Raw genomic sequence first — 12,684 nt, 5'->3', positions numbered from 1 at the left:
AATCTGCTGTCATCTTTCATAATTTTACATATATAGTAGTTGTTCTTTTGTAAAATGCAAATGTTTAAAAGAAGTCTCAAGCTTTTTTTTTCAAGTGTTGAGAAGTATTTTAAAATCTGCAAAAAGTTATCAAAGAATTATATTTTCAAACTTTAATTTCAAGTAATATTCACTTTTTCTATAAAGTTTTTGATTAAATGCTGCTTGAGACAGTATTTATACCAAAATTGAAAAATAAACAAATAAAATATTGAAAAAAAGAGAGATTACAGTAGTGAACAGTATATTAGTATTACACTTGCTGTAGTTGCAAAACCTGTCTCTGTTTTTCGTTAAATTGTTGCAGAAAAAATTTGATACTTTTAATTTGATAACAAACTGAGTGACAAACAAGAAATATCAAAAAATTGCAATGGAAGTTCTCACTATTGTATGTGACCAACAAAAAAGCTCTAAATAGAACTGGAATTTTCAAAAGCAATAAATGTAAATAAATATAAAATAGAAAGGGAATGTAACTATGCAACAGCTAAGTATTGGCACAAAGTAATGTGAGTGAGACGAAAAAGAGTTGAACCCAAGATGAGTTAAATAAATATCCTGGCAGAAATTAAAAAAAATTGCCCTGTAAGCATTGAATGTTCTGATAAAAACTGCAGAATAGGATGTAAACATGTGAAGAAAGTCTGCAGCTCATCATACAGAATAGATATAGCAAAACACAGACCCCCTTCTATCGACTTCTCCTTACCCCCACCCCCACACTCTCACACACGTGTGCAAACACACTACTCTGTGTAGAATTATACTGCAAACATTATTACTGTATCTATATACAAATTGAATCAAGAATGTATTTTGTATTTTTATGTGGGTGATCAGTCAATCATTTCCATTTACCAGTGCATTATTTTGATTTTTCCTGTTTGTCACTTCCTTGTTCGGCCATTATTAACAGTTCTGTATTAAAGCAACATAACAGCTTGTGTAATACTTCTTGACAGTGTCCACTATTGGCATAAAGTAATGTATAATTGGTTGTGTTCTGATAGTGCCACCAAGATGGATTTTGGAACCAACAGACAAAGCATTTGCTCAAGGAAGTGATGCAAAAGTTGAATGCAAAGCTGATGGTTTTCCAAAGCCTCAAGTGACATGGAAGAAAGCTGCTGGTGAGTATTGTTACTGTAGTTACCTGAGAAATTGATTGAATATATGAGGGATATTATTATTATTTTTTTAAATCAAAGAGCACACTCTGCAGGTAAACTGAAGAATGTCTTATGCTGACAGATAATTAAGAACATACAGTAAGCCTTCAATTCTTTTGGGAGCTTCAGTCCCTTTAATGAAACTGCGGCAGGAATAGAACAGGTATGGACCTTTAAAAGGGAAATAAAAGGAAGGACATTTCATTCATCAATCCACACACACACTCTGCTTATGGAACAGATATCAAACATGTTGTTTGCTTTTAAATGTGTGCACTCATTGTGAATGCTTGACAGATGACAGCACTGATGACACACAGAACTGTAGTTGCAACAGTGAGAGTGAGGATTTTTTGTGATTCTTGAAATGGTGGGAAGTGTCCTCCAGGTACAAGTGCCATGAATACTGATGGACAGCCTGAAGGCTGTGCATGGGGATTGTTGCCAGGCAGTGTTGAGGTGTGATGATAGCATGAATTAGACTTTCTTTTCTTTGATTGTGACAAGGGATGAGAAATGGATGTGATTTTCCAGTGTCAAACCAGACTGCTGAAGACATTCACATTATGAAAAATGTGTTCAGCTGGAGGAAGATTATGTCGAGAAGTAACACAATTATATAGTTTTCATGTGCTTAGTTTGTGAGGAAAAAAATTGAAGGTAATATTAGTTGAATGCATCTCATAATATGTAGGCATAGAGAAAGAATTTGGCAATAAAAACAGTTTTATGGTTAGGGTTATGGTCTCATGACAGAATTTCATGATTAAAATTTTCATAAACTTCAAAACATTTTACGATCTGTGGCACTCTTTATTAACAGTCTCTGAAAATTTTGTGTTCAGAAATAATGCAAACATCTCTTCCACTGAACTCACACACACACACACACACACACACACTGAAGTGTTTGAGGTAAAAACATGTTTGGAGCAAAGAGAAATGAATCTAAAAAAAATAATCAACTGGACAGAAACTAGCTCCAAAAGCACAGTGAGGATTATTTATAAAACTCCTAGTGCCATAATTCCTTACCTGTCATATACTGGCATGATGTTTTCAGACTATTTGCAAATGATGATAAAATCCCAAGGAGTTCCTTTGAGAAAACAGAGTGCATGTGTTCAAAAGAGATGGATGTACTCACTAAATTTAAAACAAATGGAATTGTCTGAAGAATTTCCATAAATTCCAGGAAATACTCACTAACTACTGTTAAGAAGAAATAAAAACTTTGAGGTTCGCCGATGACATTGTAATTCTGTCAGAGACAGCAAAGGACTTGGAAGAGCAGTTGAAGGGAATGGACAGTGTCTTGAAAGGAGGATATAAGATGAACATCAACAAAAGCAAAACGATGATAATGAAATGTAGTCGAATTAAGTGGGGTGATGCTGAGGGAATTAGATTAGGAAATGAGACACTTAAAGTAGTAAAGGAGTTTTGCTGTTTGGGGAGCAAAATAACTGATGTTGGTCGAAGTAGAAAGGATATAAAATGTAGACTGGCAATGGCAAGGAAAGCGTTTCTGAAGAAGAAAAAATTGTTAACATCGAGTATAGATTTAAATGTCAGGAAGTCGTTTCTGAAAGTATTTGTATGGAGTGTAGCCATGTATGGAAGTGAAATGTGGACGATAAATAGTTTAGACAGGAAGAGAATAGAAGGTTTCGAAATGTGGTGCTACAGAAGAATGCTGAAGATTAGATGGGTGGGTCACATAACTAATGCGGAGGTATTGAGTAGAATTGGGGAGAAGAGGAGCTTGTGGCTCGACTTGACTGGAAGAAGAGATCGGTTGGTAGGACATGTTCTGAGACATCGAGGGATCACCAATTTAGTATTGGAGGGCAGCGTGGAGGGTAAAAATCGTAGAGGGAGACCAAGAGATGAATACACTAAGCAGATTCAGAAGGATGTAGGCTGCAGTACGTACTGGGGGATGAAGAGGCTTGCACAGGATAGAGTAGCATGGAGAGCTGCATCAGGCCAGTCTCAGGACTGAAGACCACAACAACAACAACACTGTTAAGTATGCAAAGGACAGTGTATTTATGCTGCTTTAATATTGGCTAAAATAGAAAACCAACAACTTGAAAACAATTAGCAGAAAGGTTTTCAGATGCGGGAATCATACAGAGAGGTTTATTAGGAATTTGGTGGAGAAGAATTAGCAAAAATTGGTGAATCAGTACAGAATAAAAGTAATGTCTCACAAGGAAGCCTTTCTACATATATTTCAATATCTGGGGTTTACGACTCACATTTTTCAGTTCTACTGAAAGTGTGTCTCTATAGACTGTGGAGAATTTTACTAACATTTCTATACAGTGGTGTAACATGTTTTTCTGTTGAGTGTTCATTGAGTAGTTTTTACAATACCTTTTGCATGAGGGGGCATTTGTACAGATATGGCAGAGTTAAAATTTCAAGATACATGAACAGTGGCCTTCACATTGTTCAGAGACTGACACTGAAGATAGTTCAATATATTATCTGTGAATGTACAGGCTTTGCCAACTGTGACATATTAGGAGATAAAAAAGTTAAAAAATGGTAAGCAAAGTAAACCAGCTTTTAACTTTTCACTGTCAGTAACCATGGAGATTATTGTTATTATAAGATACCAGATGAGAGTTACTTGTCAGAAACTGCATGCACTGTACTTCATTTCAGCTGAGCAACAATTCTTCATTTACATTACTCTAATGGGAGCCAGAATAAAGTATATTGAACATGAATTAGCAATGGTTTGAAGTCATTCATTGCAGATGATGTTACAACATAGGGAAACACACGTTGTTAACAAAAGAAAAATTAGAAAATTAGAACCCACAATCTTTAAAAATATGCTGAAAAATAAGCCAAGTAAAAATAATGGTACTGGCATTGATTTGACAGGAAACCCAAATAGATATAAATTGAGTGATACACAGCTGAAAATTTTAACAGTCTTTGATTTCATTAAGTTTGATGTAGAAGAGTAGAAAAGTGTAAAATTGATGTATAGCTTACACATGCTCATATACAGCACCCTGTCATCAATGAACAGAAAAATCTTCTGCAGCAAAGATTGCTGGTATTTTTATTTTATTTCATAGTGATGGTTTCGACAGAATATTGCTGTCATCATCAGATCTTTAAAAAATTCTTATTAACATGCATACAAGGATTCTCATTGTTTTGCTGGCACATACGAATGTCAATAAGAATTTTCCAAAGATCCAAAGAGGACAGCAAGGCTCTGTTGAAATGGTCATTGTAAAATAAAATATAAATACCAGCGATCTTTGCTGCAGAGGATTTTCCTAAATTTGGTGTCACAGAGATTATGAAAACAAGTGCTTCCCTAGAGTAATAATATTATCATTATTTGTAATGGTCTGTCTTGATCACAAAAATTGTACATTTCACAGTTGTGTGTACAATTTTTGCGGTCAAGGTGGACCTGTACAAATAAACTGCCATAATGAGGGTGCAGACTCATTTACAGACTTTATGTCTTCAGTTGATAATATACTATCTGATTTCAACTGAATACCTGCAAACATACATACAGTATTAAAATTATATATATATATATATATATATATATATATATATATATATATATATATATATATATATATATATATATACCAGAGGGAAACATTCCACGTGGAAAAAATATATCTAAAAAGAAAGATGATGAGACTTACCAAACAAAAGCGCTGGCAGGTCGATAGACACACAAACAAACACAAATATACACACAAAATTCAAGCTTTCGCAACAAACTGTTGCCTCATCAGGAAAGAGGGAAGGAGAGGGAAAGACGAAAGGATGTGGGTTTTAAGGGAGAGGGTAAGGAGTCATTCCAATCCCGGGAGCGGAAAGACTTACCTTAGGGGGAAAAAAGGACAGGTATACACTCGCACACACACACATATCCATCCACACATACAGACACAACGGAAATATGTCTGCTTGTGTCTGTATGTGTGGATGGATATGTGTGTGTGTGCGAGTGTATACCTGTCCTTTTTTCCCCCTAAGGTAAGTCTTTCCGCTCCCGGGATTGGAATGACTCCTTACCCTCTCCCTTAAAACCCACATCCTTTCGTCTTTCCCTCTCCTTCCCTCTTTCCTGATGAGGCAACAGTTTGTTGCGAAAGCTTGAATTTTGTGTGTATATTTGTGTTTGTTTGTGTGTCTATCGACCTGCCAGCGCTTTTGTTTGGTAAGTCTCATCATCTTTCTTTTTAATTGGAATCTATTTATATGAATTTTTGCGGAATTACCCCATAACAGAGCAAATGGATTCAAATGAAAAACATGTTTATAAGAAAGGAAACAAAAGGTGGATTGATCTTGAGCAACAAAATTGATGTTACATGGTTACACAAAACTAAGTTATTAAAATAATGGGAAACAAGAGGAAAACTAGGAATATGCATAAAAATTAAATAGAGAACAATGACTAGTCCAGATGTGCCAAGCTGGCAGAGTCCAGTCGCCGGACTGTCGACTGCACTGCGTAAACAGAGACAGTTCTGGTGCAAGGGTTTCTGGAACAAGGACTGGTGTCAGATTTTCTGCCAATTGTGACGTTCCCTGCCATAGGTGAAGATGTTGCTTGTGTCTGGACACATCAGTCCACGAGATTTCTAGCGTACGAGATTTCTACCATGGTCCTTCCCAGGAGGCACTGTACAGTGGCTTGGCCATATCGTAGCCTAACCCTGGTATATAGATTTGCACAGACAGGGTCTTTTGGGACATACCTGTGGCGACAAATGTGGGAGGACTGATGTGATGGAAGTGTTGGGTTGATGATGGATCGTTGGGAACGTAACGGGCATCATTCAAGTCTCATGGCAAATGACCTCCCTCCTCCCACCAATGAAGGTGTCCCCTGTAAGAGGATAGAAAAATGGAGAGGGCATCAGAGACTGAGCGATGCTAGCAGAGTTTAGATATTTGAGCTATGAAAGTTCTTAAAAAACGTTTTGCCAGGTCATTTGAAGCTGGGGGGAATGGGGCTGTACAGACTAATGTGATTCTGTTAACTTTACAGAATTCCTGGAACTCTGTGGAAGTAAACTGCAGACGATTATTTGTTACTATAGTTTCTGGGAGACCCTCTAAGGAAATGATCTTGGCTAAAGTCTGGATAGTAACAGTGGAAGTGGCAGAAGGCATCCTGAGATAACTGAGTATCCAGAGTCTGCATCTACCACAATGAGCCAAAAAGTCTCCAGGAAGAGGCCAGCAGAATCCAGGTGAATTCTTGACCATGGGGTTGGTGACGGCGACAAGAAATATCTATGTGCAGGGGCCACTTTCTTCAGTTGGCAAGTGATACAAGTGGAAAGCAAGCTTGTGATACTGTGTCCATTTCTCGCCAGTATTTGTGATGTCTGGCCAGCTGTTTTGTGAGACCCCTCCCCACCTCAGCGTCCTTGGTGGAGGAGTTCCAGGGCCTTCTATTGAATCAACATGTGTTCGCCCGTTTTCTCTTTGGAGCAGTACGATACACTGTAGTGCAGAGAGGTCATGGTGGTGATCGCAGAAGGCCAGAATTCTGGCCTTTTGAAAGAGTATAAACAGTCAAGAAACCTTAATTTTTGTGGTTACTGGTTTCAGTCAGTTACTGAGTATCTTCAGACCTCATATGACATTGCGACCGAGCAAGGTGACGCAGTGATTAGCGCATGGGACTTGCATTCAGGGGGACAATGGTTCAAACCCACATCCAACCATCCTGATTTAGGCTTTTCGTGATTTCCCTAAATCACTTCAGGCAAATGCCGAGATGGTTCCTTTGAAAGGGCACGACCAACTTCCTTCCGCATCCTTCCCTAATCCGATGGGACCTATGGCCTCGCTGTTTGGTTCCTACCCCCAAATCGACCACCAACCGTGCTGGGAGGCAGTGGCAGTGAATGGAGCAGTCATTACAAACCCCATGAATGTCAACTGCTCTATGAGTTCTGAAGATGGTCAGTAACTGACAGAAACTGCTAGCCAAAAAAATAAAGGTTTTACTTTTTTGTTCATTTTAAAAAACTGCTGTTTTCCAGAGAAATGTTCTCAAGAATTACTGAAGTTATGGGTTCTGTAGTTGCTTTCTCTTGGCTGACTACCAAGATTGGGCACATCTGAATATCTTGCCATGGTGCTGTGCTGTTTGGTGCTTCATGTTGTTTGCATCAAGAGGAAGGTAGTTTATGGCTTCCGCCATTGCAACATGCTGGTGGCAGCAGACCTCGGGATCTTTGTTGAAGACGGGATCCTACCCTACAGGTGAACAGGAGAGAAGATCCGCATTAGTATGGTGCATTGTCAAACGAAACTGGATGTTGTATGAGTAACTCGATAAAAAGAGGGCCCAGTGTTGTAAGTGTCGAGCACTCTAAGTGGGAAGATCTGCCGAAGGGCACGGGGGCAGAATGAGTGGCTCGTGTTTTGTGAAGAGTGTGAACTGATGGGTGTAGAAAAAATCACGGAATTTCTTTATGGCAGATGTTACGGCAAGGGCCTCCTTCTCGACCTGGCTGTAATTTATCTATGTGTGATTCATTGTGTAAAAAACAAAGCAATAGGGTGTTCCACCACGTGCAACAGCACTGCCCCCACCCCATAATCAGATGCTTCACCTGTGAGGACCATTGACGCTGCTGTATCGTGTTCTGTTAGGCAAGTATGTTTGAGAATGGCCTGCTTCATACTATAGAAGCCACTGTAAGCATTGGTCCATCCATTTCCACGGTACGTTTCTTTATAAGAGCTGATGTAATGGCTCCACTGTTGAGTGCCACCTAAGGATGAAGTGGCAGTTGTCATTGGTTTGATCCAGGACCAACTTCATTTGAGAGATGTCCTCGGGGGTATGCAGCTTTTGGACTGCCTCACGTAAGATGGGGTGGAGCGGATACCTGAAACACTGACTCTTTGTCCCAAATACTCTACTCGATTTACAAAGAATTCACACTCATCGAAATTGCAATGTAAATTCACTTTCTGAAAAATAATGAGCAATACTTCTAAATTATGAGTGATGTCCTCCAGTTTTTCCTGCCACCAAAGTATCATCCCTACAGTTAGCCTTACCAGGAACTTGCCTGATTAACTGCTCTAAGTATATTTGGACTATAGGTGGTACACTGGACATGCTGAAAAGCAGTCAGTTATATCAGAAAAGTTCAAACAGTTTACTGGTCACTAATAAGTTCTTAGAACAGGAGCTGCAGGTAGGCAACCTTTAAGTCAATCTTGGCAAACATTCTACCCAGAAAGACAAGTCATACCCCACCTTCAACTTCGGAGGTTTGATACGCATTGGGACTGCTCGGGCTTCAGTGGTGACTTCAAAGTCACCACAGACACGGATCATACCGTAAGACGATGGAGGATGCCGATCTACTGTTGGGTGCTGGGGGCAGAACCCTGTCCTCTTGCAGGCATTGAAGTTCAGTGTGGAGCCTGTTCTGCAGAGCAAATGGAACATTACGAGCTTTAAAAAACTTGTGATTGGTTTGCAGTAACATGGTAATGCATGTCTCAGAGTTGTTTATCCCCATCTTATTCGGTGAAAAAATCATAGGGAACCATTGAATGAAATGTTGCACCTGCAGTGCAATGGTCTATCCACTGACTTCACTGTCAGCGCAGTGTTGTGTGTCTCTAAACCCAGGGCATTAAGAGAACCGTACCCAGCAAGTTACCGGTGTCCGTGGTAGTGACAAACAGGATATAAGTCATATGTGTTTTGTCCTTTAACATGTATTTCCATGGAAGAAACTATCAGTGAACTTATATCATTGCTGAAACTCTTAAATGGTGTGCGAAGTGATCGAAGAATGGTGACTCCACTTTGTTGTACATGTTCCAAACAATTATTGATGGATGAATCAGTTTCAGTTTGTAAGGACACTGTCACTGTGATAATTTGAATCCCCAGTTTCATGCACTTGGCCGAAGATGTGATGCGTGCTACGTTGGGATTTTCGAACTCTGTCTGGTCCAGGGCCTGCACAGATTGTTCCGCTTGAGCATAAGTCAAAATGACATTGTTGGCAGGGGTGTTGTATGACACGTAGTGCACAGTGGTAGGTCCAATATTAGCAGCCTGTTGAGGGGACCCCATCCTACTTGTAGAGTGGCCATTGGTGCCTACTGGTGGGCTCGGCTGGCTCAGATGCGAACACTAGGGCAGGATCCTGCAGAGCCACTGAAGAGAGGAGTGACTTTTCATATAGCTGTGAGACAAGCATCAAGTTATGGATCTTTGAGGTTGAGGAGATCGTGTCACAGTTTTTGTCAGGAGGTTGCACTAAAACCGTGTCTCTGACTAGGGAGGAAGCGTAAGTCTAATAATGGTACCCACTAATACTCCTGAATTCACAGTGTCTTAAGAGTCCCTGTACTGAGCAGTCTACTCATAGTATGATTCAGCCATGTGGCTGGGGTGTGGACCTGTGAATCAGAATAATCTGAGAGGCTAGACTTGATCATATCACACGGGAGGTCTCGAGACTCTGCTTCAGGTTATAATAGTTTCACTAACTGGAACACTAAGGAGCCTCCAAGAGCCAGGAGGAAAGTGCAACACTGCATGTCACCTCATAGATGCAGAAGTGTTGTTCCAGTTGGGTGATGTAGCAGTCCCATGGTTGCACCTACCAGCGGAAGGGTGGGAAGAGCAGTGGCGGTTGACAGATATTTTGCACCGCTGAGGCTATCTGTGTGTATTTGACTGGCACTAGCAGCGTGGGTTAGGTGATGACCTCCACCCATGCCATGGGCCTCCTGTTGGTTTGCTGTATATGCTGGAGTAGGACAATAACTGGGTTTCTGAGGTCCACGGTCTCTGGTGGAGCTGCCATGGAGATAGAGAAATCGCCAGTTCACTTTCTGCAACAGCACTCGTAAAATACAGTTTTTAACTCGTCACTATTATTATGTCCGACATAATTGATACTCGAACTCTAAACTGGAAAAATGTTTAGTGTCACCTTTACATTGAATGCACACACTTCTGAGCTTTCAGCCTTTAGCTGTATGTTAACAACACAGAAAAATGCTTCTGGGAGTGTCTTCGAAAACTAATCAATTAACACCATAGAAATTAAATACTTCTTCAGAAAATTTACTGTTGCAAGAAGAATTATTCTTGAACACTGTAGTAATCAACACAGTTTTACAGAATGTTAATAAATGAAAACAAATAATCAAATCCCTCCTGGCCAATATAACTCATAGAACAAAAGTTAAAGTTCTGACAAGCCACCATCGAGCACACTCATCGTGAACACTAGGGCCATGCTGAGTATGAATAGCAAAAAACTTTAGTGCTCCTCACTACAATCATCAAAGCAATGACAGTCCAGATCCTTCACACTGGCAGAGTTGGGTCCCTGAGGCTATGATGTCTTTATTGAAGAACGGTGGTGGACAAGGGACTGGACAGCAATGTTGACGGCAGCTCTAGTGAGCTCCATTAATTCCAGGCTGGTGAAGTCACTGCCTTCTGTTGCCCTTGTGCAAGCTTCAGTTCTCAATGTGTCAAATGCTACATCTTTCTGATTGGCTGCTTGGCTGGGTCACAGAAGCAGAACATAGTCTTGGTCAATGCACGTCAATGCTAGCTGTGCGTGACAATAGAGACTTTGGCGTGGCTGCTGGCGCCACACTCTGATGGTCTACTTGCTGAGTTTTTGACCCTTTCATGACCCGAGTGGAGTGGATAGTGTTTGAATTGTGCGGCTGGCAGGCGTTTGACCACTGTTTCCCCATGATAGGCATGCCACAGCAGATGAATTCAAAAAATGCATTGTAATTTTGCCTATGCGACCCCCTCATCTAAATATACCAACACTGATTTAACTTTCTCGTTAATATATCTGATCCAGAAGTAATAGCTGCTTTACATTTTTCTTCTGTTTCTTTGCTGGATTATGATATTCATTTGCTTTCACATCGTTATTATTTTTCCTTCTAACCCTTTTGTCATCTCCCAGTTATAATGTTTTTCTAATGCTTTACAGTCAGACAGTTACTGCTATATAATTCTGTCAGCTCTATCCTGTTATTTGTGAGCTGTCAGTGAGCACAGAATTTAATCTTGATTTATGCACTTATTGCTTATAGTGAAGAAGAGTGAACAGAAAGCTATGGTAATACATATTTATTTGATTATATTACAATGTTTTAGATGTAGTGGTGATCATACAGATCTCATTTCAGAAATGAGATACTTTGTAACTCTTTACCAGTCAAAAAAAATTCAAAAGTATATCTGCCTTTGAAACAAAGCAGATCTGAAATACATTGCAAATTTTTAAATTAGTACTGACTGAAATCTGAATATTTCGCATGTGAAGTGTTATTTTCAATCTTTTTCAGGTGACACACCTGGAGATTATAATGATCTTAAGCCCAACAACCCCAATATAAGAGTGGAGGATGGAACACTGTCAATAAATAACATACAAAAAACTAATGAAGGCTATTATTTATGTGAAGCTGTAAATGGCATTGGGTCAGGATTGTCTGCTGTTATTTTAATCAGTGTGCAAGGTAGGAAAAAAGATTTAAGTAATATAAAGTATAATGTTTATTATTATAATATTTATTATAATTTTTAGTGTGCAATATTATGAATTTTTCCAACAGTGTGGTTTATAAAAACAATAATTAAGCTCTTGACAAATTAATGTTGTTTTAGACATTGAGTAAAGTGCTAAGAAGGAATACCAAGCCTCAGGTACACACAGAAACAAAGAGTTCGATGTTATAGCACAACTTCTGAGTTACAGCTCCATGATAGTATTTCATTTAACATAAATGCATAACCAGTAGCTGAGTGTGGTGCCTTTAAGGCTGTCTCAAGCTATCATCTCCTGAGAAATCTGTATATGAGTTTTTTCATTTGTAATTATTTGAAATAGTGGCACTCTGCTAGTTCAAAATTGTTGATGCTTTTGTGGCCACTTGTTGGCATGTTGTCTGGTGGCTTTAATCTCAGGCTCTTTGGGTGACATTTCTGTAATAATTTTCTGACATTTTGCCAGCAGGAGGTGCTAGCATTCTCAAAGATTTGTTCTCTGTTGCTGGCAGTCACGAACAATAGAGGGCGAATCTTTGACAGTGCCAACTAGTCATGCTGGCAAAACATTTGAAGGATCTTTAAAGAACTGTCATCTGAAAAACACGAGATGAAAGTCATCAGGTAGTCTGTTAGTTGATTCCATATTTATTAGCAGACTCTGCATTAGAGCAAATTCATATACTTTAAATCAGGCTGTTCCAGTGCTGCTCCATGAGTCACAGTCACCCGCAATCAACTGTCAGCTCACCCATAAGTACAGGCACTTGTAGTATAGGCTACTTACCAGATGGCCCTACTAAAATGCATTCATGCCTCTTATCTGTGTACATGAGCCATCTGCTGACTGGAGCCCAGCAGGTGCTCAGCAAAGGCTTACAATTG

At 39.5% G+C, this 12,684-nt stretch overlaps 1 protein-coding gene across 1 annotated transcript in view; it reads left to right on the top strand.

Annotated features, from left to right (window-relative positions):
* The window catches only part of LOC126195428 (Down syndrome cell adhesion molecule-like protein Dscam2), an 879,015-nt gene that overhangs the window by 690,085 nt on the left and 176,246 nt on the right, over positions 1 to 12,684 (top strand). The window contains exons 15-16 of the mRNA XM_049934039.1: positions 1,053 to 1,172; positions 11,598 to 11,771. Of these exons, the coding sequence (XP_049789996.1) occupies positions 1,053 to 1,172; positions 11,598 to 11,771 (294 nt within the window). The remainder of the gene's footprint in view (positions 1 to 1,052; positions 1,173 to 11,597; positions 11,772 to 12,684) is intronic.

Source organism: Schistocerca nitens, chromosome 7, assembly GCF_023898315.1.
Source record: "Schistocerca nitens isolate TAMUIC-IGC-003100 chromosome 7, iqSchNite1.1, whole genome shotgun sequence".
Lineage (NCBI taxonomy): Eukaryota > Metazoa > Arthropoda > Insecta > Orthoptera > Acrididae > Schistocerca > Schistocerca nitens.
The sequence above is the reverse complement of the archived record's forward strand: the minus strand, read 5'-3'. Positions and strand labels throughout refer to the sequence as shown.